This window comes from Oncorhynchus clarkii, chromosome 2 (genome assembly GCF_045791955.1).
Source record: "Oncorhynchus clarkii lewisi isolate Uvic-CL-2024 chromosome 2, UVic_Ocla_1.0, whole genome shotgun sequence".
Taxonomy (NCBI): Eukaryota; Metazoa; Chordata; class Actinopteri; order Salmoniformes; family Salmonidae; genus Oncorhynchus; species Oncorhynchus clarkii.
This window is the reverse complement of record NC_092148.1, coordinates 245672-273041: the sequence shown is the minus strand read 5'-3', so window position 1 is coordinate 273041 and position 27370 is coordinate 245672. Positions and strand designations below refer to the sequence as shown.

The 27370-nt window shown below is 44.3% G+C and overlaps 1 protein-coding gene across 2 annotated transcripts; it reads right to left on the bottom strand.

Annotated features, from left to right (window-relative positions):
• Nucleotides 1-334: 334 nt before the first annotated feature.
• On the bottom strand, nt 335-27370 carry LOC139378651 (centrosomal protein of 76 kDa-like). Of its 2 annotated transcripts, none has more exons than XM_071121027.1 (13): nt 27097-27370; nt 25224-25379; nt 21416-21503; nt 21086-21310; nt 20218-20403; nt 18448-18545; nt 14913-15038; nt 13754-13948; nt 11377-11543; nt 8404-8737; nt 2737-2954; nt 941-2067; nt 335-673 (listed from the first exon to the last, which is right to left on the bottom strand). In XM_071121027.1, exons 1-12 carry the CDS (start codon nt 27157-27159, stop codon nt 1929-1931), a joined length of 1995 nt encoding a protein of 664 aa, XP_070977128.1. In that variant the 5' UTR covers nt 27160-27370; the 3' UTR covers nt 335-673; nt 941-1928. The 2 variants fall into 2 exon arrangements, with proteins under 2 accessions (XP_070977128.1, XP_070977119.1); XM_071121018.1 differs by having other exon boundaries at nt 14913-15041; nt 27097-27344.

Here is a 27370-nt window from a genome sequence, read left to right as displayed (position 1 = left end):
GTAATTAAACCTGATTGACTAGATAACAGGAACAAGTTCTGATCAATCTACTGTTTATTACCTTCATGGTGGGCTTAAACTCTAGTAATTAAACCTGTTTGACTAGATAACAGGAACAAGTTCTGATCAATCTACTGTTTATTACCTTCATGGTGGGCTTAAACTCTAGTAATTAAACCTGATTGACTAGATAACAGGAACAAGTTCTGATCAATCTACTGTTTATTACCTTCATGGTGGGCTTAAACTCTAGTAATTAAACCTGTTTGACTAGATAACAGGAACAAGTTCTGATCAATCAAATTTAGTTAAATTACAATTCAAACTCACTCAATTTTTTAAAAAAGTACATAATTTATTTAGAAAAAAATATATGTAGCTATAAATACATTCTCATAGAGTAAACAAAGTCTGTAATAAGACGGTAGAAAGACAACACATTGTAGTGACTGGAGGGGATCAATAGTTACATATCAGGATATTACATGTTTGGGAATAACAATAAAATCACAGTATCGAATCGCAATACATATGGTATCGGTACCTACAGTAAGTCTGTCAAATCTGTGGTTCTGCCCCTGAACAGGCAGTTAACCCACTGTTCCTAGACCAGTTAACCCACTGTTCCTAGACCAGTTAACTCACTGTTCCTAGACCAGTTAACCCACTGTTCCTAGACCAGTTAACCCACTGTTCCTAGACCAGTTAACCCACTGTTCCTAGACCAGTTAACCCACTGTTCCTAGACTAGTTAACCCACTGTTCCTAGACCAGTTAACCCACTGTTCCTAGACCAGTTAACCCACTGTTCCTAGACCAGTTAACCCACTGTTCCTAGACCAGTTAACCCACTGTTCCTAGACCAGTTAATTGTTTTTTAAAGTATGGTGTTATTATGGTATGGGGAGGTCCCTGGTAATTCAATAGATATGGTATCAGCCCTTCAGTATGGTGTTATTATGGTATGGGGAGGTCCCTGGTAATTCAATAGATATGGTATCAGCCCTTCAGTATGGTGTTATTATGGTATGGGGAGGTCCCTGGTAATTCAATAGATATGGTATCAGCCCTTCAGTATGGTGTTATTATGGTATGGGGAGGTCCCTGGTAATTCAATAGATATGGTATCAGCCCTTCAGTATGGTGTTATTATGGTATGGGGAGGTCCCTGGTAATTCAATAGATATGGTATCGGCCCTTCAGTATGGTGTTATTATGGTATGGGGAGGTCCCTGGTAATTCAATAGATATGGTATCAGCCCTTCAGTATGGTGTTATTATGGTATGGGGAGGTCCCTGGTAATTCAATAGATATGGTATCAGCCCTTCAGTATGGTGTTATTATGGTATGGGGAGGTCCCTGGTAATTCAATAGATATGGTATCAGCCCTTCAGTATGGTGTTATTATGGTATGGGGAGGTCCCTGGTAATTCAATAGATATGGTATCAGCCCTTCAGTATGGTGTTATTATGGTATGGGGAGGTCCCTGGTAATTCAATAGATATGGTATCAGCCCTTCAGTATGGTGTTATTATGGTATGGGGAGGTCCCTGGTAATTCAATAGATATGGTATCAGCCCTTCAGTATGGTGTTATTATGGTATGGGGAGGTCCCTGGTAATTCAATAGATATGGTATCAGCCCTTCAGTATGGTGTTATTATGGTATGGGGAGGTCCCTGGTAATTCAATAGATATGGTATCAGCCCTTCAGTATGGTGTTATTATGGTATGGGGAGGTCCCTGGTAACTCAATAGATATGGTATCGGCCCTTCAGTATGGTGTTATTATGGTATGGGGAGGTCCCTGGTAATTCAATAGATATGGTATCAGCCCTTCAGTATGGTGTTATTATGGTATGGGGAGGTCCCTGGTCCCTTAAACTTGATGTTCCTCCAACGGTGGGGGCGTGTCAAAGGTCAGGGGTCAGAGTACAGAACGATACTTGCAGGCGAACATCACCCAGACGGCACAGGCAGACTCGGGGTACGCAAACACCCGGACACGCACCGCCAGCCTCACGTGGTCCCCACGGCAACACACTATCTCATCACAGAACGGAGACCTGCCCAAACAACAACAGTCACACATCACTTCAGTATCCACGACAACACACACTTCTCCTGTCCTTCTTTTACCTGATCAACTTATAAAATTGTGAGGTGTCTAAAAGCTGGAAATATTCAGTGTTGCTATAGTTACCGGAGGCAAGTAGCGAAGGCTCGACATGTGTTGAGGAGCGTTGCTATAGTTACCTGAGGCAAGTAGCGAAGGCTCGACGTGTGTTGAGGAGCGTTGCTATAGTTACCTGAGGCAAGTAGCGAAGGCTCGACGTGTGTTGCGCGGTGTGTTGCTATAGTTACCTGAGGCAGGTAGAGAAGGCTCGACGTGTGTTGAGGAGCGTTGCTATAGTTACCTGAGGCAGGTAGAGAAGGCTCGACGTGTGTTGAGGAGCGTTGCTATAGTTACCTGAGGCAGGTAGAGAAGGCTCGACGTGTGTTGAGGAGCGTTGCTATAGTTACCTGAGGCAGGTAAGAGAAGGCTCGACGTGTGTTGCGGTGTGTTGCTATAGTTACCGGTGGCAAGTAGCGAAGGCTCGCGTGTGTTGCCGTGCGTTGCTATAGTTACCTGAGACAGGTAGCGAAGGCTCGCCGTGCGTTGTGGTGCGTTGCTATAGTTACCTGAGGCAGGTAGCGAAGGCTCGCCGTGCGTTGTGGTGCGTTGCTATAGTTACCTGAGGCAAGTAGCGAAGGCTCGCCGTGCGTTGTGGTGCAGGAAGTGGATGGGGAAACCTTTGAAGGTGTGTCCGTCCGGCACCGCCCTCCGCACAGCATCCTGGAACTCCTCGTTACCGCAGGAAGTCCCCGTGCAGCGCTCCAGCTCGTACGCCGCCAGGGCGGAGGACAGGACGTAGGACAGGTGGTCATCCCACACTGTGGCCAGGCCAAGGTCCTGGAGGGAGACACAGAGATCTACTATAATACAGACACAGAGATCTACTATAATACAGACAGAGAGATCTACTATAATACAGACAGAGATCTACAATAATACAGACACAGAGATCTACTATAATACAGACACAGAGATCTACTATAATACAGACAAAGATCTACTATAATACAGACCCAGAGATCTACTATAATACAGACACAGAGATCTACTATAATACAGACACAGAGATCTACTATAATACAGACACAGAGATCTACTATAATACAGACACAGATATCTACTATAATACAGACACAGAGATCTACTATAATACAGACACAGAGATCTACTATAATACAGACACAGAGATCTACTATAATACAGACACAGAGATCTACTATAATACAGACACAGAGACAGACAGAGATCTACTATAATACAGACACAGAGATCTACTATAATACAGATCTACTATAATACAGACACAGAGATCCACTATAATACAGACACAGAGATCTACTATAATACAGACCCAGAGATCTACTATAATACAGACACAGAGATCTACTATAATACAGACACAGGGACCTACTATAATACAGACACAGAGATCTACTATAATACAGACACAGAGATCTACTATAATACAGACACAGAGATCTACTATAATACAGACACAGAGATCTACTATAATACAGACACAGAGATCTACTATAATACAGACACAGAGATCTACTATAATACAGACACAGAGATCTACTATAATACAGACACAGAGATCTACTATAATACAGACACAGAGATCTACTATAATACAGATCTACTATAATACAGACACAGAGATCTACTATAATACAGACACAGAGATCTACTATAATACAGACAAAGAGATCACCTATAATACAGACCCAGAGATCTACTATAATACAGACACAGAGATCTACTATAATACAGACACAGAGATCTACTATAATACAGACACAGAGATCTACTATAATACAGACACAGAGATCTACTATAATACAGACACAGAGATCTACTATAATACAGACAGAGATCTACTATAATACAGACCCAGAGATCTACTATAATACAGACAGAGATCTACTATAATACAGACACAGAGATCTACTATAATACAGACACAGAGATCTACTATAATACAGACCCAGAGATCTACTATAATACAGACACAGAGATCTACTATAATACAGACACAGAGACCTACTATAATACAGACCCAGAGATCTACTATAATACAGACACAGAGATCTACTATAATACAGAGATCTACTATAATACAGACACAGAGATCTACTATAATACAGACACAGAGATCTACTATAATACAGACACAGAGATCTACTATAATACAGACACAGAGATCTACTATAATACAGAGATCTACTATAATACAGACACAGAGATCTACTATAATACAGACACAGAGATCTACTATAATACAGACACAGAGATCTACTATAATACAGACACAGAGATCTACTATAATACAGACACAGAGATCTACTATAATACAGACACAGAGATCTACTATAATACAGACACAGAGATCTACTATAATACAGAGATCTACTATAATACAGATCCAGAGATCTACTATAATACAGACACAGAGATCTACTATAATACAGACACAGAGATCTACTATAATACAGACACAGAGATCTACTATAATACAGACACAGAGATCTACTATAATACAGACACAGAGATCTACTATAATACAGACACAGAGATCTACTATAATACAGAGATCTACTATAATACAGACACAGAGATCTACTATAATACAGACCCAGAGATCTACTATAATACAGACACAGAGATCTACTATAATACAGACACAGAGATCTACTATAATACAGACACAGAGATCTACTATAATACAGACACAGAGATCTACTATAATACAGACACAGAGATCTACTATAATACAGACACAGAGATCTACTATAATACAGACACAGAGATCTACTATAATACAGACAGAGATCTACTATAATACAGACACAGAGATCTACTATAATACAGACACAGAGATCTACTATAATACAGACACAGAGATCTACTATAATACAGACACAGAGATCTACTATAATACAGACAGAGAGATCTACTATAATACAGACCCAGAGATCTACTATAATACAGACACAGAGATCTACTATAATACAGAGATCTACTATAATACAGACACAGAGATCTACTATAATACAGACACAGAGATCTACTATAATACAGACACAGAGATCTACTATAATACAGACACAGAGATCTACTATAATACAGACACAGAGATCTACTATAATACAGACACAGAGATCTACTATAATACAGACACAGAGATCTGCTATAATACAGACACAGAGATCTACTATAATACAGACAGAGAGATCTACTATAATACAGACACATAGATCTACTATAATACAGACACAGAGATCTACTATAATACAGACACAGAGATCTACTATAATACAGACAGAGATCTACTATAATACAGACCCAGAGATCTACTATAATACAGACAGAGATCTGTTATAATACAGACACAGAGATCTACTATAATACAGACACAGAGATCTACTATAATACAGACACATAGATCTACTATAATACAGACACAGAGATCTACTATAATACAGACACAGAGATCTACTATAATACAGACCCAGAGATCTACTATAATACAGACACAGAGATCTACTATAATACAGACACAGAGATCTACTATAATACAGACACAGAGATCTACTATAATACAGACACAGAGAGACAGACCCAGAGATCTACTATAATACAGACACAGAGATCTACTATAATACAGACACAGAGATCTACTATAATACAGACACAGAGATCTACTATAATACAGAGATCTACTATAATACAGACACAGAGATCTACTATAATACAGACACAGAGATCTACTATAATACAGACACAGAGATCTACTATAATACAGACCCAGAGATCTACTATAATACAGACCCAGAGATCTACTATAATACAGACACAGAGATCTACTATAATACAGAGATCTACTATAATACAGACACAGAGATCTACTATAATACAGACACAGAGATCTACTATAATACAGAGATCTACTATAATACAGACACAGAGATCTACTATAATACAGACACAGAGATCTACTATAATACAGACACAGAGATCTACTATAATACAGACACAGAGATCTACTATAATACAGACACAGAGATCTACTATAATACAGACACAGAGATCTACTATAATACAGACAGAGAGATCTACTATAATACAGACACCGAGATCTACTATAATACAGACACAGAGATCTACTATAATACAGACACAGAGATCTACTATAATACAGACACAGAGATCTACTATAATACAGACACAGAGATCTACTATAATACAGAGATCTACTATAATACAGACACAGAGATCTACTATAATACAGACCCAGAGATCTACTATAATACAGACACAGAGATCTACTATAATACAGACACAGAGATCTACTATAATACAGACACAGAGATCTACTATAATACAGACACAGAGATCTACTATAATACAGACACAGAGATCTACTATAATACAGACACAGAGATCTACTATAATACAGACACAGAGATCTACTATAATACAGACAGAGATCTACTATAATACAGACACAGAGATCTACTATAATACAGACACAGAGATCTACTATAATACAGACACAGAGATCTACTATAATACAGACACAGAGATCTACTATAATACAGACAGAGAGATCTACTATAATACAGACACAGAGATCTACTATAATACAGACACAGAGATCTACTATAATACAGAGATCTACTATAATACAGACACAGAGATCTACTATAATACAGACACAGAGATCTACTATAATACAGACACAGAGATCTACTATAATACAGACACAGAGATCTACTATAATACAGACACAGAGATCTACTATAATACAGACACAGAGATCTACTATAATACAGACACAGAGATCTGCTATAATACAGACACAGAGATCTACTATAATACAGACAGAGAGATCTACTATAATACAGACACATAGATCTACTATAATACAGACACAGAGATCTACTATAATACAGACACAGAGATCTACTATAATACAGACAGAGATCTACTATAATACAGACAGAGATCTGTTATAATACAGACACAGAGATCTACTATAATACAGACACAGAGATCTACTATAATACAGACACATAGATCTACTATAATACAGACACAGAGATCTACTATAATACAGACACAGAGATCTACTATAATACAGACCCAGAGATCTACTATAATACAGACACAGAGATCTACTATAATACAGACACAGAGATCTACTATAATACAGACACAGAGATCTACTATAATACAGACACAGAGACCTACTATAATACAGACCCAGAGATCTACTATAATACAGACACAGAGATCTACTATAATACAGACACAGAGATCTACTATAATACAGAGATCTACTATAATACAGACCCAGAGATCTACTATAATACAGACACAGAGATCTACTATAATACAGACACAGAGATCTACTATAATACAGACCCAGAGATCTACTATAATACAGACCCAGAGATCTACTATAATACAGACACAGAGATCTACTATAATACAGAGATCTACTATAATACAGACACAGAGATCTACTATAATACAGACACAGAGATCTACTATAATACAGAGATCTACTATAATACAGACACAGAGATCTACTATAATACAGACACAGAGATCTACTATAATACAGACACAGAGATCTACTATAATACAGACACAGAGATCTACTATAATACAGACACAGAGATCTACTATAATACAGACACAGAGATCTACTATAATACAGACAGAGAGATCTACTATAATACAGACACAGAGATCTTTTTTTGAGGGACAAAATGTCACTTAATGCCCCCAAAAGGCTAGAGCCGGCTCTGACTGTATGTGTGGGTCTGGATGTGGATACACAGACCCATGAGCCAATATATACACACAGAGACCATGTTAACATCCTGTACTGTAGATATACATGACTAGACACACAGAGACCATGTTAACATCCTGTACTGTAGAGACACAACATGACTAGACACACAGAGACCATGTTAACATCCTGTACTGTAGAGACACAACATGACTAGACACACAGAGACCATGTTAACATCCTGTACTGTAGAGACACAACATGACTGACAGGTATGGGCTCTGACAGGTATGGGCTCTGACAGGTATGGGCTCTGACAGGTATGGGCTCTGACATGTATGGGCTCTGACAGGTATGGGCTCTGACAGGTATGGGCTCTGACATGTATGGGCTCTGACAGGTATGGGCTCTGACAGGTATGGGCTCTGAAAGGTGTTACAGGTTAAACTGAGCCAACCTGTACGCCGTTGTTCGTACTCTCACCTTCCTGTGTTCCACCACCAGGTACCTCAGCTCCAGTTCCAGCTGATTGGAGGCAGCGCTGGGCTCCAGGGAGGGGCCACAGAGAGGAGGTAGAGGGGGCAGAGAGGTGGTGCTGCCTGGGGAGCAGACTGAGCCAACAGCCTCCTCACTCATAGCCTTCCACTGGGACTGGTTGTGGAAGTCGAACGAGCAGAGTTCCACGGCGTCCGACGGCTGGCAGTTGGCCAGGAAGGACCTGTGGTTGAACACACAGCCGATGGTCCTGTAGGGATAGGAGGGGCGGGGCTGGGGGGCCAGGGGAGGGGCGTCTGGGTCAATGGCCTGGTGGAGGTACCTGAAACAAAAAATGGTTGAATAGGTAGAAATATATTGTGTAGAACAGACATGCCACTGACATACAGACTAGAGTGAGGGATCATCGCAGCTCTATTCATAACCATGCTGCACCCTGGTGAAGGGGACTCCGTTAACCTATCAGAAACTCCGCCAGAGAAACAGAGGACTTAATTGTTGCAGGTGTTGTTAAGCATCACATTTAAAACACCTCTGATGTGTTTTATGCAGTTGAAGAACAGAAGTTTGTTTGATCTGAAACAGTGTGGTTTTAGGAACATCTCATGTTGGCTAGCTGGAGTTTCCAAAATTCAACACGTCAAATCTTAGCGAAAAACTTACGACACGCTTTAGCGAGAACAGTGCGCTGACTGTCTGTGTTCAGCCAAGCAGCTAACTAGTTAGCCAAGCAGACAGCTAGCTGTTTTGCTGCAGTAATAGCTAGCTGTTTTGCTGCAGTAATAGCTAGCTGTTTTGCTGCAGTAATAGCTAGCTGTTTTGCTGCAGTAATAGCTAGCTGTTTTGCTGCAGTAATAGCGAGCTGTTTTGCTGCAGTAATAGCTAGCTGTTTTGCTGCAGTAATAGCTAGCTGTTTTGCTGCAGTAATAGCTAGCTGTTTTGCTGCAGTAATAGCTAGCTGTTTTGCTGCAGTAATAGCTAGTCTAGCTTGTTGATATTTCTTTGACGAGTCGCAAAGTGTGTAACTTTTCTGGTGAATGAAACTTGTTTGCTACAACACCTAGCTGCTACAACACCTAGCGGCTACAACACCTGGCTGCTACAACACCTAGCTGCTACAACACCTAGCGGCTACAACACCTAGCGGCTACAACACCTAGCGGCTACAACACCTGGCTGCTACAACACCTGGCTGCTACAACACCTGGCTGCTACAACACCTGGCTGCTACAACACCTGGCTGCTACAACACCTGGCTGCTACAACACCTGGCTGCTACAACACCTAGCTGCTACAACACCTAGCGGCTACAACACCTAGCGGCTACAACACCTAGCGGCTACAACACCTTGTTGCCTTGCGGCTACAACACCTAGCGGCTACAACACCTAGCGGCTACAACACCTAGCGGCTACAACACCTAGCGGCTACAACACCTGGCTGCTACAACACCTGGCTGCTACAACACCTGGCTGCTACAACACCTAGCTGCTACAACACCTAGCGGCTACAACACCTAGCGGCTACAACACCTAGCGGCTACAACACCTAGCGGCTACAACACATAGCGGCTACAACACCTAGCGGCTACAACACCTAGCGGCTACAACACCTAGCGGCTACAACACCTGGCTGCTACAACACCTAGCTGCTGCAACACCTAGCGGCTACAACACCTAGCTGCTACAACACCTTGCTACAACAAGTGGCAACTTTGTTTCAAAGAAATCATGTCATTGTAAAGAGGCAGCATTACCATGGAAACGGTCTGAACTGTGTCTGGTATTTTTTTTTTCTCCCCAACTTCCATCTTGTCTCATCGACTGCCCTACGGGCTCTGGAGACGAAGGTCCAGTCGTGTGTCCTCTGAAACATGACCCGACAAACTGCACTTCTTAACACCCGCCCGCTAAACCCGGGAGCCAGCCGCACCACCGTGTCAGAGGAAACACCGCCGGTTTAACCCGGAAGCCAGCCGCACCACTGTGTCAGAGGAAACACCGCCGGTTTAACCCGGAAGCCAGCCGCACCACCGTGTCAGAGGAAACAACGCCGGTTTAACCCGGAAGCCAGCTGCACCACTGTGTCAGAGGAAACAACGCCGGTTTAACCCGGAAGCCAGCCGCACCACCGTGTCAGAGGAAACAACGCCGGTTTAACCCGGAAGCCAGCCGCACCACTGTGTCAGAGGAAACACCGCCGGTTTAACCCGGAAGCCAGCCGCACCACCGTGTCAGAGGAAACAACGCCGGTTTAACCCGGAAGCCAGCCGCACCACTGTGTCAGAGGAAACAACGCCGGTTTAACCCGGAAGCCAGCCGCACCACCGTGTCAGAGGAAACACCGCCGGTTTAACCCGGGAGCCAGCCGCACCACCGTGTCAGAGGAAACAACGCCGGTTTAACCCGGAAGCCAGCCGCACCACCGTGTCAGAGGAAACACCGCCGGTTTAACCCGGAAGCCAGCCGCACCACCGTGTCAGAGGAAACAACGCCGGTTTAACCCGGAAGCCAGCCGCACCACTGTGTCAGAGGAAACACCGCCGGTTTAACCCGGAAGCCAGCCGCACCACCGTGTCAGAGGAAACACCGCCGGTTTAACCCGGAAGCCAGCCGCACCACCGTGTCGGAGGAAACACTGTTCAACTGACCATCGAAGTCAGCCTGCAGGCGCCCGGCCCGCCACATGGAGTTGCTAGAGTGCGATGAGCCAATTGTGCACCGTTTTATGGGACTCCCGGTCAAGGCCGGTTGTGACACAGCCTGTGACCAAACCCGGGTCTGTAGTGACGCCTCAAGTACTGCGATACAGTGCCTCAGACCGCTGGCCACTCGGAAGACCCTGGGCTGGTCTTTTTGATCTGAACGCCTCGTCTTCAGGTCAGCTACAACATTATGAAACAGTCTGGTTGTGTCTCGTCTCAGGTGGGGCCGTTGTATCTGAACCAGGCTTCAGTCTCACCTGTGTGCGGTCAGGCTCTCCCAGAAGGTGATGGTGCTGTCAGTGCCCCTGGTCATCACCCAGGTGTGTGCCAGGCTCTTGGGCTTAGTGCCAACACACACGTAGGCATCCAGGCCGAACCCCAGCAGCAGACTGCACAGCAGGGTGGCATGGTCCTCACAGTCGCCCTGGAAACACACAACCAATCAGATCAGAGAGATGTCACAGTCACCCTGGAAACACCAAAAACATCATGTCTCAGTCTGGTCTCAGTTCCTAACTCTAACCCACAGGGCTGGTCATCATGTCTCAGTTCCTAACTCTAACCCACAGGGCTGGTCATCATGTCTCAGTTCCTAACTCTAACCCACAGGGCTGGTCATCATGTCTCAGTTCCTAACTCTAACCCACAGGGCTGGTCATCATGTCTCAGTTCCTAACTCTAACCCACAGGGCTGGTCATCATGTCTCAGTTCCTAACTCTAACCCACAGGGCTGGTCATCATGTCTCAGTTCCTAACTCTAACCCACAGGGCTGGTCATCATGTCTCAGTTCCTAACTCTAACCCACAGGGCTGGTCATCATGTCTCAGTTCCTAACTCTAACCCACAGGGCTGGTCATCATGTCTCAGTTCCTAACTCCAACCCACAGCGCTGGTCATCATGTCTCAGTCTGCTCTCAGTTCCTAACTCTAACCCACAGGGCTGGTCATCATGTCTCAGTTCCTAACTCCAACCCACAGCGCTGGTCATCATGTCTCAGTCTGCTCTCAGTTCCTAACTCTAACCCACAGGGCTGGTCATCATGTCTCAGTCTGGTCTCAGTTCCTAACTCTAACCCACAGGGCTGGTCATCATGTCTCAGTTCCTAACTCTAACCCACAGGGCTGGTCATCATGTCTCAGTTCCTAACTCCAACCCACAGCGCTGGTCATCATGTCTCAGTCTGCTCTCAGTTCCTAACTCTAACCCACAGGGCTGGTCATCATGTCTCAGTTCCTAACTCCAACCCACAGCGCTGGTCATCATGTCTCAGTCTGCTCTCAGTTCCTAACTCTAACCCACAGGGCTGGTCATCATGTCTCAGTCTGGTCTCAGTTCCTAACTCTAACCCACAGGGCTGGTCATTCATGTCTCAGTTCCTAACTCTAACCCACAGGGCTGGTCATCATGTCTCAGTTCCTAACTCTAACCCACAGGGCTGGTCATCATGTCTCAGTTCCTAACTCTAACCCACAGGGCTGGTCATCATGTCTCAGTTCCTAACTCTAACCCACAGGGCTGGTCATCATGTCTCAGTTCCTAACTCTAACCCACAGGGCTGGTCATCATGTCTCAGTTCCTAACTCTAACCCACAGGGCTGGTCATCATGTCTCAGTTCCTAACTCTAACCCACAGGGCTGGTCATCATGTCTCAGTTCCTAACTCTAACCCACAGGGCTGGTCATCATGTCTCAGTCTGGTCTCAGTTCCTAACTCCAACCCACAGGGCTGGTCATCATGTCTCAGTTCCTAACTCTAACCCACAGGGCTGGTCATCATGTCTCAGTTCCTAACTCTAACCCACAGGGCTGGTCATCATGTCTCAGTTCCTAACTCCAACCCACAGGGCTGGTCATCATGTCTCAGTTCCTAACTCTAACCCACAGGGCTGGTCATCATGTCTCAGTTCCTAACTCCAAACCACAGGGCTGGTCATCATGTCTCAGTTCCTAACTCCAACCCACAGCGCTGGTCATCATGTCTCAGTCTGCTCTCAGTTCCTAACTCTAACCCACAGGGCTGGTCATCATGTCTCAGTCTGGTCTCAGTTCCTAACTCCAACCCACAGGGCTGGTCATCATGTCTCAGTCTGCTCTCAGTTCCTAACTCTAACCCACAGGGCTGGTCATCATGTCTCAGTTCCTAACTCCAACCCACAGGGCTGGTCATCATGTCTCAGTTCCTAACTCCAACCCACAGCGCTGGTCATCATGTCTCAGTCTGCTCTCAGTTCCTAACTCTAACCCAAAGGGCTGGTCATCATGTCTCAGAGGATAGAGGAGGAGGAGAGGAGAGATGAGAGGAGAGGGGAGGGGAGAGGATAGAAGAGGAGAGGGGAGAGGATAGAAGAGGAGAGGAGAGGGGAGAGGATAGAAGAGGAGAGGAGAGGGGAGAGGATAGAAGAGGAGAGGCATTTATTCATTCTGCTGCACTGGGGAAATCCCAGAACCGTCCATCAGGATATAAATAAATCTTCTCGTAACAGACCGTTTAACCGTTTCAGAAATCAATTATTTTACAATTCCACCACTGACGATTAGAACACAGAGTTCAGAGGTTAAAGACGTCATAGCATTACAGCTGTCTAAATGCTTACGGCTGTGTGTGTGGTTCAGAACAGAGCCGGTCCTCACCTTGTTTCTACAGAGGAAGGCGAGAAGGGAGCACCACTGCTCCTGTTTGCCCCCTCCTCCTCCCCCCACCACAGGGGCTTTCTCCAGGCCCAGCAGGCTAACGAAGCGGGCCGCCTGACGGGGACTCTCCAGGAGACGACCAGCACGCAGGACACGCACGTAGGAACACACCGGCCTGTTGACGCCGTTCTCATCCTGCAAGCAACACAACAAAGTTCAAATACAGCCCGGATAACACCCAGCCCGGCTAACACCCAGCACGGCTAACACCCAGCACGGCTAACACCCAGCACGGCTAACACCCAGCACGGCACGGCTAACACCCAGCACGGCACGGCTAACACCCAGCACGGCACGGCTAACACCCAGCACGGCACGGCTAACACCCAGCACGGCACAGCTAACACCCAGCACGGCTAACACCCAGCACGGCTAACACACTGTCCGGTTGACACCCAGCACGGCTGACACACTGTCCGGTTGACACCCAGCACGGCACGGCTAACACCCAGCACGGCACGGCTAACACCCAGCACGGCACGGCTAACACCCAGCATGGCACAGCTAACACCCAGCACGGCACGGCTAACACCCAGCACGGCACGGCTAACACCTAGCACGGCACGGCTAACACCCAGCACGACACAGCTAACACCCAGCACGGCTAACACCCAGCACGGCTAACACCCAGCACGGCTAACACCCAGCACGGCTAACACACTGTCCGGTTGACACCCAGCACGGCTGACACACTGTCGGGTTGACACCCAGCACCGCACGGCTAACAACCAGCACGGCTAACAACCAGCACGGCTAACACCCAGCACGGCTAACACCCAGCACGGCTGACACCCTGTCCGGTTGACACACTGTCCGGTTGACACACTGTCCGGTTGACACACTGTCCGGTTGACACACTGTCCGGTTGACACACTGTCCGGCTGACACACTGTCCGGTTGACACACTGTCCGGTTGACACCCAGCGCGGCTAACACCCAGCACGGCTAACACCCAGCACGGCTAACACCCAGCACGGCTAACACACTGTCCGGTTGACACCATTCTCATCCTAAAAAACACAAAACAATGTTTTTGAATATTATTAAACACTAACACATCCGTATTATATTAATACACAAGTATTAACAATGTGAGGACCTGAGCAAAGATCTTGACCAGTTTGGATTGGTTGGCCTGTCTGATCTCTAGAAACTCTCTCCACCACTGTTTCGCATAAACCAGAAACAGCCTCTCCTTCTCCGCCGTCTTCTGCCGCTCCAGGGACTGCTGCAAACAATAAACACCAGTAACAATCACTATCAACGTCTGCCTCTTAAGAAGGAACACTATCAACCCCTGCCTCTTAGGAAGGAACACTATCAACCCCTGCTTCTTAGGAAGGAACACTATCAACCCCTGCTTCTTAGGAAGGAACACTATCAACCCCTGCCTCTTAGGAAGGAACACTATCAACCCCTGCCTCTTAGGAAGGAACACTATCAACCCCTGCCTCTTAGGAAGGAACACTATCAACCCCTGCTTCTTAGGAAGGAACACTATCAACCCCTGCCTCTTAGGAAGGAACACTATCAACCCCTGCCTCTTAGGAAGGAACACTATCAACCCCTGCCTCTTAGGAAGGAACACTATCAACCCCTGCCTCTTAGGAAGGAACACTATCAACCCCTGCCTCTTAGGGACTGCTGCAAACAATAAACACCAGTAACAATCACTATCAACCCCTGCCTCTTAGGAAGGAACACTATCAACCCCTGCCTCTTAGGAAGGAACACTATCAACCCCTGCCTCTTAGGAAGGAACACTATCAACCCCTGCCTCTTAGGGACTGCTGCAAACAATAAACACCAGTAACAATCACTATCAACCCCTGCCTCTTAGGAAGGAACACTATCAACCCCTGCTTCTTAGGAAGGAACACTATCAACCCCTGCCTCTTAGGAAGGAACACTATCAACCCCTGCCTCTTAGGAAGGAACACTATCAACCCCTGCCTCTTAGGGACTGCTGCAAACAATAAACACCAGTAACAATCACTATTAACCCCTGCCTCTTAGGAAGGAACACTATCAACCCCTGCCTCTTAGGAACTGCTGCAAACAATAAACACCAGTAACAATCACTATCAACCCCTGCCTCTTAGGAAGGAACACTATCAACCCCTGCCTCTTAGGGACTGCTGCAAACAATAAACACCAGTAACAATCACTATCAACCCCTGCCTCTTAGGAAGGAACACTATCAACCCCTGCTTCTTAGGAAGGAACACTATCAACCCCTGCCTCTTAGGGACTGCTGCAAACAATAAACACCAGTAACAATCACTATCAACCCCTGCTTCTTAGGAAGGAACACTATCAACCCCTGCCTCTTAGGAAGGAACACTATCAACCCCTGCCTCTTAGGAAGGAACACTATCAACCCCTGCCTCTTAGGAAGGAACACTATCAACCCCTGCCTCTTAGGAAGGAACACTATCAACCCCTGCCTCTTAGGAAGGAACAATATAAATGTCTGCCTCTTAGGAAGGAACACTATCAACCCCTGCCTCTTAGGAAGGAACAATATAAATGTCTGCCTCTTAGGAAGGAACACTATCAACCCCTGCCTCTTAGGAACACTATCAACCCCTGCCTCTTAGGAAGGAACACTATCAACCCCTGCCTCTTAGGAAGGAACAATATAAATGTCTGCCTCTTAGGAAGGAACACTATCAACCCCTGCCTCTTAGGAAGGAACACTATCAACCCCTGCCTCTTAGGAAGGAACAATATAAATGTCTGCCTCTTAGGAAGGAACACTATCAACCCCTGCCTCTTAGGAAGGAACACTATCAACCCCTGCCTCTTAGGAAGGAACAATATAAATGTCTGCCTCTTAGGAAGGAACACTATCAACCCCTGCCTCTTAGGAAGGAACAATATAAATGTCTGCCTCTTAGGAAGGAACAATATACAGTGCCTTGCGAAAGTATTCGGCCCCCTTGAACTTTGCGACCTTTTTGCCACATTTCAGGCTTCAAACATAAAGATATAAAACTGTCTTTTTTTGTGAAGAATCAACAACAAGTGGGACACAATCATGAAGTGGAACGACATTTATTGGATATTTCAAACTTTTTTAACAAATCAAAAACTGAAAAATTGGGCGTGCAAAATTATTCAGCCCCCTTAAGTTAATACTTTGTAGCGCCACCTTTTGCTGCGATTACAGCTGTAAGTCGCTTGGGGTATGTCTCTATCAGTTTTGCACATCGAGAGACTGACATTTTTTCCCATTCCTCCTTGCAAAACAGCTCGAGCTCAGTGAGGTTGGATGGAGAGCATTTGTGAACAGCAGTTTTCAGTTCTTTCCACAGATTCTCGATTGGATTCAGGTCTGGACTTTGACTTGGCCATTCTAACACCTGGATATGTTTATTTTTTAACCATTCCATTGTAGATTTTGCTTTATGTTTTGGATCATTGTCTTGTTGGAAGACAAATCTCCGTCCCAGTCTTAGGTCTTTTGCAGACTCCATCAGGTTTTCTTCCAGAATGGTCCTGTATTTGGCTCCATCCATCTTCCCATCAATTTTAACCATCTTCCCTGTCCCTGCTGAAGAAAAGCAGGCCCAAACCATGATGCTGCCACCACCATGTTTGACAGTGGGGATGGTGTGTTCAGTGTGATGAGCTGTGTTGCTTTTACGCCAAACATAACGTTTTGCATTGTTGCCAAAAAGTTCAATTTTGGTTTCATCTGACCAGAACACCTTCTTCCACATGTTTGGTGTGTCTCCCAGGTGGCTTGTGGCAAACTTTAAACAACACTTTTTATGGATATCTTTAAGAAATGGCTTTCTTCTTGCCACTCTTCCATAAAGGCCAGATTTGTGCAATATACGACTGATTGTTGTCCTATGGACAGAGTCTCCCACCTCAGCTGTAGATCTCTGCAGTTCATCCAGAGTGATCATGGGCCTCTTGGCTGCATCTCTGATCAGTCTTCTCCTTGTATGAGCTGAAAGTTTAGAGGGACGGCCAGGTCTTGGTAGATTTGCAGTGGTCTGATACTCCTTCCATTTCAATATTATCGCTTGCACAGTGCTCCTTGGGATGTTTAAAGCTTGGGAAATCTTTTTGTATCCAAATCCGGCTTTAAACTTCTTCACAACAGTATCTCGGACCTGCCTGGTGTGTTCCTTGTTCTTCATGATGCTCTCTGCGCTTTTAACGGACCTCTGAGACTATCACAGTGCAGGTGCATTTATACGGAGACTTGATTACACACAGGTGGATTGTATTTATCATCATTAGTCATTTAGGTCAACATTGGATCATTCAGAGATCCTCACTGAACTTCTGGAGAGAGTTTGCTGCACTGAAAGTAAAGGGGCTGAATAATTTTGCACGCCCAATTTTTCAGTTTTTGATTTGTTAAAAAAGTTTGAAATATCCAATAAATGTCGTTCCACTTCATGATCGTGTCCCACTTGTTGTTGATTCTTCACAAATAAATACAGTTTTATATCTTTATGTTTGAAGCCTGAAATGTGGCAAAAGGTCGCAAAGTTCAAGGGGGCCGAATACTTTCGCAAGGCACTGTAAATGTCTGCCTCTTAGGAAGGAAGATGTCAGTGAATCACAGCGTGACAACATGACAGAGCATAGCAGCATTACGATCAGTCTCTGACCTGTGTGGTGATGATGTCAGGTGACAGGATCTCTGACAGAGGAGGGTAAAGGTCAAGACTCATGTTGAGTACACCAGCCGTCACCTTACATTCACTACCTGATAGGATACAGAGGAGATATACTGAACACCTGTTAGGATACAGAGGAGACATACTGAACACCTGTTAGGATACAGAGGAGATATACTGAACACCTGTTAGGATACTGAGGAGATATACTGAACACCTGTTAGGATACAGAGGAGATATACTGAACACCTGTTAGGATACAGAGAGGAGACATACTGAACACCTGTTAGGATACTGAGGAGATATACTGAACACCTGTTAGGATACAGAGGAGATATACTGAACACCTGTTAGGATACAGAGAGGAGACATACTGAACACCTGTTAGGATACAGAGGAGATATACTGAACACCTGTTGGGATACAGATGAGATATACTGAGGAGATATACTGAACACCTGTTAGGATACAGAGGAAATATACTGAACACCTGTTAGGATACAGAGGAGACATACTGAACACCTGTTGGGATACAGAGGAGATATACTGAGGAGATATACTGAACACCTGTTAGGATACAGAGGAGATATACTGAACACCTGTTAGGATACAGAGGAGATATACTGAACACCTGTTAGGATACAGAGGAGACATACTGAGGAGATATACTGAGGAGACCTACTGAACACCTGTTAGGATACAGAGGAGATATACTGAACACCTGTTGGGATACAGAGGAGATATACTGAGGAGATATACTGAACACCTGTTGGGATACAGAGGAGATATACTGAACACCTGTTAGGATACAGAGAGGAGATATACTGAGGAGATATACTGAGGAGACCTACTGAACACCTGTTAGGATACAGAGGAGATATACTGAACACCTGTTGGGATACAGAGAGGAGACATACTGAACACCTGTTAGGATACAGAGGAGATATACTGAACACCTGTTAGGATACAGAGGAGACATACTGAGGAGACATACTGAGGAGATATACTGAACACCTGTTAGGATACAGAGGAGATATACTGAGGAGATATACTGAGGAGATATACTGAACACCTGTTAGGATACAGAGGAGATATACTGAACACCTGTTAGGATACAGAGGAGATATACTGAACACCTGTTAGGATACAGAGGAGACATACTGAGGAGATATACTGAGGAGATATACTGAACACCTGTTAGGATACAGAGGAGACATACTGAACACCTGTTAGGATACAGAGGAGACATACTGAACACCTGTTAGGATACAGAGGAGACATACTGAGGAGACATACTGAACACCTGTTAGGATACAGAGGAGATATACTGAGGAGACATACTGAACACCTGTTAGGATACAGAGGAGATATACTGAGGAGACATACTGAACACCTGTTAGGATACAGAGGAGATATACTGAACACCTGTTAGGATACAGAGGAGATATACTGAACACCTGATAGGATACTGAGGAGATATACTGAACACCTGATAGGATACAGAGGAGATATACTGAACACCTGTTAGGACAGAACAGCTGTTACCATACACTTTACAATCAGAACAGAAACACCTTACAATCACTACCGACAGTTGGAACAGAACAGAAACCCAGAACAGCAGACAGGATGTTTTCCCTCTCTTTTGTCTTTAATTTCTATGTATTTAACTGGGTGTAAATCAGGCTAATTAATAGAAAATGCAGGTTAATTTTCCTTCAGAAAATTAAACCTCAAATAGTTTAACCCTAGTGTCCTTACCGACTCCAAGCAGCTCTACGGCAATGCTGGTCTTCCCAGAGGGAGAGGAGAGGACGGTCCTCCAGTCCAGGAAGTAAGAGGAGACCAGGGTGGTCTCGCTGGACGTGTCTCTCTTTATCAACACCAGGTGTACCGGGTCACAGATAGACAACATCGTGGTGGCATCTGCCATCTTACTGCCATCGCCTGTAAGACACAGAGACAAAGGAAGGTCACGAACAACAAGCCTGTTCAGAGAGGATCAATTATTAAGTTGTTGTTGTTGGTAGTACCCCCTTTTCCTCCCCAATTCCCATCTTGTCTCATCGCTGCAACTCCCCAACGGGCTCTGGAGACGAGTCGTGCGTCCTCTGAAACATGACCCGACAAACCGCGCTTCTTAAAACCGCCGGTTTAACCCAGAAGTATACTATAGTAAACAGGACTACTAGTAAACAGGACTAATAGTAAACAGGACTACTAGTAAACAGGACTACTAGTAAACAGGACTACTAGTAAACAGGACTACTAGTAAACAGGACTACTAGTAGTAAACAGGACTACTAGTAAACAGGACTACTAGTAGTAAACAGGACTACTAGTAAACAGGACTACTAGTAAACAGGACTACTAGTAAACAGGACTACTAGTAAACAGGACTAATAGTAAACAGGACTACTAGTAAACAGGACTACTAGTAAACAGGACTACTAGTAAACAGGACTACTAGTAAACAGGACTAATAGTAAACAGGACTACTAGTAAACAGGACTACTAGTAAACAGGACTACTTTACAACAGGGATTAAAGATAAATTAAAGGAGGCAGTGTTGTCTACAGTAAACCAGTTGTGTAACATCAGGCAGTCAGGAAGTCAACCCGTCTGTACCCAGGCCCTCTCTGTGTATCTCCAGCAGGAAGCCCTCCTGCAGGTCTGGCTCACAGGCACAGGGGACAGGCTTGGAGTGGAAGCGCTGGTTCCTGAAGTGCAGGTAGAGGGTGAAGGTGGAGCAGACCTGACCAGGTAGAGGCTCTGGCTCCTGGAGGTGCTCTAGAAAGGCCTTACCCCCCAGGACCTGGAGGTACAGGTACCTCCTCGCTGGGTCCATGTTGGCTGGGAGGACAGAAATACAATAATTTGACACTGAACAGTAGTAAGGGAACGTCAGGTGCTACTAGAGACTTCTCGTTCAATCTCCCCGGTAACAGTGTTTCTTACTTTTCTTGAGCTTCGTCGGGTCCTTGTCAATAAAGTGAGTTGCAGGCTTCGGAGTGTTCTGGAGTCCTAACTCGGTGTCAGGCACTTCCTGTCAAAATACTGTCAAAGTTATGAAGGTACGGAAGCCCAGAGAGGACATAAAACAAACCCCTCATTATGTTGAGATCACAACTTATTTATGTCATGAACACTACAAACCCCCTCATTATGCTGAGATCACAACTTATTTATGTCATGAACACTACAAACCCCCTCATTATGTTGAGATCACAACTTATTTATGTCATGAACACTACAAACCCCCTCATTATGTTGAGATCACAACTTATTTATGTCATGAACACTACAAACCCCCTCATTATGCTGAGATCACAACTTATTTATGTCATGAACACTACAAACACCTCATTATGTTGAGATCACAACTTATTTATGTCATGAACACTACAAACCCCCTCATTATGTTGAGATCACAACTTATTTATGTCATGAACACTACAAACCCCTCATTATGTTGAGATCACAACTTATTTATGTCATGAACACTACAAACCCCTCATTATGTTGAGATCACAACTTATTTATGTCATGAACACTACAAACCCCTCATTATGTTGAGATCACAACTTATTTATGTCATGAACACTACAAACCCCTCATTATGCTGAGATCACAACTTATTTATGTCATGAACACTACAAACCCCTCATTATGCTGAGATCACAACTTATTTATGTCATGAACACTACAAACCCCTCATTATGTTGAGATCACAACTTATTTATGTCATGAACACTACAAACCCCCTCATTATGTTGAGATCACAACTTATTTATGTCATGAACACTACAAACACCTCATTATGCTGAGATCACAACTTATTTATGTCATGAACACTACAAACCCCCTCATTATGTTGAGATCACAACTTATTTATGTCATGAACACTACAAACCCCCTCATTATGTTGAGATCACAACTTATTTATGTCATGAACACTACAAACCCCCTCATTATGTTGAGATCACAACTTATTTATGTCATGAACACTACAAACCCCCTCATTATGCTGAGATCACAACTTATTTATGTCATGAACACTACAAACCCCTCATTATGCTGAGATCACAACTTATTTATGTCATGAACACTACAAACCCCTCATTATGCTGAGATCACAACTTATTTATGTCATGAACACTACAAACCCCATCATTATGCTGAGATCACAACTTATTTATGTCATGAACACTACAAACCCCCTCATTATGCTGAGATCACAACTTATTTATGTCATGAACACTACAAACCCCCTCATTATGTTGAGATCACAACTTATTTATGTCATGAACACTACAAACCCCATCATTATGCTGAGATCACAACTTATTTATGTCATGAACACTACAAACCCCCTCATATGTTGAGATCACAACTTATTTATGTCATGAACACTACAAACCCCCTCATTATGCTGAGATCACAACTTATTTATGTCATGAACACTACAAACCCCCTCATTATGTTGAGATCACAACTTATTTATGTCATGAACACTACAAACACCTCATTATGTTGAGATCACAACTTATTTATGTCATGAACACTACAAACCCCCTCATTATGTTGAGATCACAACTTATGTCATGAACACTACATAACAAAAGTTGTTTTGTTGAGATGACGAGATAAACTATAGGAGTGGATCAGCCCCTGGTGGATCAGAGCCCCTGGTGGATCAGAGCCCCTGGTGGATCAGAGCCCCTGGTGGATCAGAGCCCACGGTGGATCAGAGCCCACGGTGGATCAGAGCCCACGGTGGATCAGAGCCAGCGGTGGATCAGAGCCCCTGGTGGATCAGAGCCCCTGGTGGATCAGAGCCCACAGTGGATCAGAGCCCACAGTGGATCAGAGCCCATGTTTTTATTGACTGCTACACTAAGGGATGGTACATTTCATGCTAAGGGTACATTTCACGCTGACGTCATGCTTTCATTTGTGTTTGGAGATCATTATCAGTTTCTACGTTAGAATGTGAACAAGTTAAATGTCCCTTTAGAGCTAATGGGGCATCTATGCCCTTAACTCTGCCTCTGACAGGCAGCCCTGTCTACCAGGCTTTGTGCCACCCCCGAGACCACAGCCAATCGCATGCAAGCAACAACGCAGCTAACTTGGCTCGTCTTGTGAGTGAGTAAGTGAGCTAGCAAGGTAGTTCTGTCAGCTAGTGAGCTTGTTATCTGTGCTGGTTGTTAGCTTGCATAACTGATATCTGTAAGGGACACTGTATGTTTTATGGATGCTATTTACATTTACAGAGTGGGTGAGCTTCATTCCTGACAGGCTGATCAGATTCAATAGCAGCCTCGGGATGCTGCCTCTGAGCCTCTCAGGATGCTGCCTCTGAGCCTCTCAGGATGCTTCCTCTGAGCCTCTCAGGATGCTTCCTCTGAGCCTCTCAGGATGCTTCCTCTGAGCCTCTCAGGATGCTGCCTCTGAGCCTCTCAGGATGCTTCCTCTGAGCCTCTCAGGATGCTTCCTCTGAGCCTCTCAGGATGCTGCCTCTGAGCCTCTAAGGATGCTGCCTTGTAGGCTGTTTCATATGTAAGGCTCCTTGCAGACAGCATACTGACTTATCAGCCTCTGAGGCTGCTATAGAATCTGATCTAGCGCTGAGACTGCTATAGAATCTGATCTAGCTCTGAGACTGCTATAGAATCTGATCTAGCTCTGAGACTGCTATAGAATCTGATCTAGCTCTGAGGCTGCTATAGAATCTGATCTAGCTCTGAGACTGCTATAGAATCTGATCTAGCTCTGAGGCTGCTATAGAATCTGATCTAGCTCTGAGACTGCTATAGAATCTGATCTAGCTCTGAGGCTGCTATAGAATCTGAAATAGCTCTGAGGCTGCTATAGAATCTGATCTAGCTCTGAGGCTGCTATTGAATCTGATCAGCCTGCCAGGAATAGAGCACAACTACTCTGGATTATATGCATCAACCTATAAAGCACCGACAGCTAATCCGCCTGCAAGGAGCTTTACCTATGAAACAGCCTCTAAAGGCAGCATCCTGACTCATCAGCCTCTGAGGCTGAATCTGATCAGCCTGTCAGGAGCTTTACCTATGAAACAGCCTCTAAAGGCAGCATCCTGACTCATCAGCCTCTGAGGCTGAATCTGATCAGCCTGTCAGGAGCTTTACCCATGAAACAGCCTCTAAAGGCAGCATCCTGACTCATCAGCCTCTGAGGCTGAATCTGATCAGCCTGTCAGGAATGGAGTTGACCCACTGTACATTTAAATATTATCCACAAAACAAATAGTGTCCATTATAGTTATACACATATCAGTTATGCAAGCTAACAATCAGCATAGACAACTTTCTAGTAAGACTATCCAGCTAACTAGCCAAGTTAACTGCGTTGTTCTTTGCATGCGATTGGCTGTGGTCTTGGGGGCGGCACACAGCCTTGGGAGACAGGGCTGCTTGTCAGGCATTGTTCGGGGCTTAAATGCCCCATGAGTGCATTGTGACCAATACAGCCACAGGACTCCTTGATGAGGTGGTTAAATCCTGCATGGTGCATCTGAACAAATGAATGGATGATGCGTGGTACTTTTGATTATCTCGTGGTCTCAATTAAACAACGTTTGTTATGTAGCGATCATGAGATAAGTTGTGATCTCGACATAGCAAGGGAATTAATTTTGGTGTATATTCATGTCCTCTCTGAACTTCTGTAGAAAGCCGCATTCAACCTCCGATAATAAAACGTGCTGATCGGAAGAGTTCCCACAACTCACCTTGGAGAAATGAAGATCCTTCATGACATCGTCTACGATTCCCCTGCGTTGCAGAGCCCGGAGGAAGTCCTCCTCAGACAGAGAGCTGTGTCCAGGGTCCAGATCCTCTCTCACGGTCTCCGCCAACACATCCCTGATCTTCCCATGGATGTTTATCTGACAAAACACACATTACTACTAGTCACTACATCTTAGAACAGAATGGTTCAAGCCCCACTCCTGGCTGTTCTCCCTCAATGGCAACAGTCTCTCTCTAACTAGAAGTGTTTCCCTGTACATAGCTAGCTACAGTTGAAGTCGGAAGTTTAAATACATTTAAACTGAGTTTTTCACAATTCCTGACATTTAATCCTAGTAAAAACTCCCTGTTTTAGGTCAGTTAGGATCACCACTTTATTTTAAGAATGTGAAATGTCAGAATAATTGTAGAGAAATATTTATTTCAGATTTGATTTCTTTCATCACATTCCCAGTGGATCAGAAGTTTACATGCACTCAATTAGTATTTGGTAGCATTGCCTTTAAATTGTTTAACTTGTGTCAAACATTTTGGGTAGCCTTCCAAAAGCTTCCCACAATAAGTTGGGTGAATTTTGGCCCATTCCTCCTGACAGAGCTGGTGTAACTGAGTCAGGTTTGTAGACCTCCTTGCTCGCACACGCTTTTTCAGTTCTGCCTACCAATTTTCTATGGGATTGAGGTCATAGCTTTGTGATGGCCACTCCAATCCCTTGACTTTGTTGTCCTTAAGCCATTTTGCCACAACTTTGGAAGTGTGCTTGGGGTCATTGTCCATTTGAAAGACCCATTTACGACCAAGCTTTAACTTCCTGACTGATGTCTTGAGATGTTGCTTCAATATATCCACATAATTTCCCTTCCTCATGAAACCATCTATTTTGTGAAGTGCACCAGTCCCTCCTGCAGTAAAGCATACCCACAACATGATGCTGCCACCCCGGTGCTTCACAGTTGGGATGCTGTTCTTCGGCTTGCAAACCTCCCCCTTTTTCCTCCAAACATAATGATGGTCATTGTGGCCAAACAGTTCTATTTTTGTTTCATCAGACCAGAGGACATTTCTCCAAAAAGTATGATCTTTGTCCCTATGTGCAGTTGCAAACCATTGTCTGGCTTATTTATGGCGGTTTTGGAGCAGTGGCTTCTTCCTTGCTGAGAGGCCTTTCAGGTTATGTCGATATAGGACTAGTTTTACTGTGGATATAGATACTTTGTACCTGTTTCCTCCAGCATCTTCACAAGGACCTTTGCTGTTGTTCTGGGATTGATTTGCACTTTTCGCACCAACGTACATTCATCTCTAGGAGACAGAACGCGTCTCCTTCCTGAGCGGTATGACGGCTGCGTGGTCCCATGGTGTTTATACTTGTGTACTATTGTTTGTACAGATGATCGTGGTACCTTCAGGCATTTGGAAATTGCTCCCAAGGATGAACCAGACTTATGGAGGTCTACAATTTTTTTTCTGAGGTGTTGTCTGATTTCTTTTGATTTTCCCATGATGTCAAGCAAAGAGGCACTGAGTTTGAAGGTACACCTCCAATTGTCTCAAATTATATAAATTAGCCTATCAGAAGCTTCTAAAGCCATGACATCCTTTTCAACTTAGTGTATGTAACCTTCTGACCCACTGGAATTGTGATACAGTGAATTATAAGTGAAATAATCTGTCTGTAAACAATTGTCGGAAAAATGACTTGTGTCAAGCACAAAGTAGATGTCCTAACTGACTTGCCGAAACTATAGTTTGTTAAAACAATACATTTGTGGAGTGGTTGAAAAAACGAGTTTTAATGACTTCATAGCTATCAGATTGGTAATGATCATTTTAAATGCTTCGGTAACTAGCTACCTTGATCAGATGGTTGTGTATGATCTGCTTTAGTTCAGATGCTTTCTCCGGAGGCAGAGACATCTCGGTAGACTTCCACCTGCGTTTCGCCCGTTTTACTAAATGAACACTACACTGTACGTGTGGTAAGAAGTGCTAAATGTAAATGGCTTATAGTTGTCTTATTTGCCTGAATAACACGAAGGATCGAGAAAATCCATCTGCAAAAACTTCAATCCCAGACCTCCATAACAATAACAACTGCCAGTTTAAACTGTGCGGCGGAAAAGGAAGC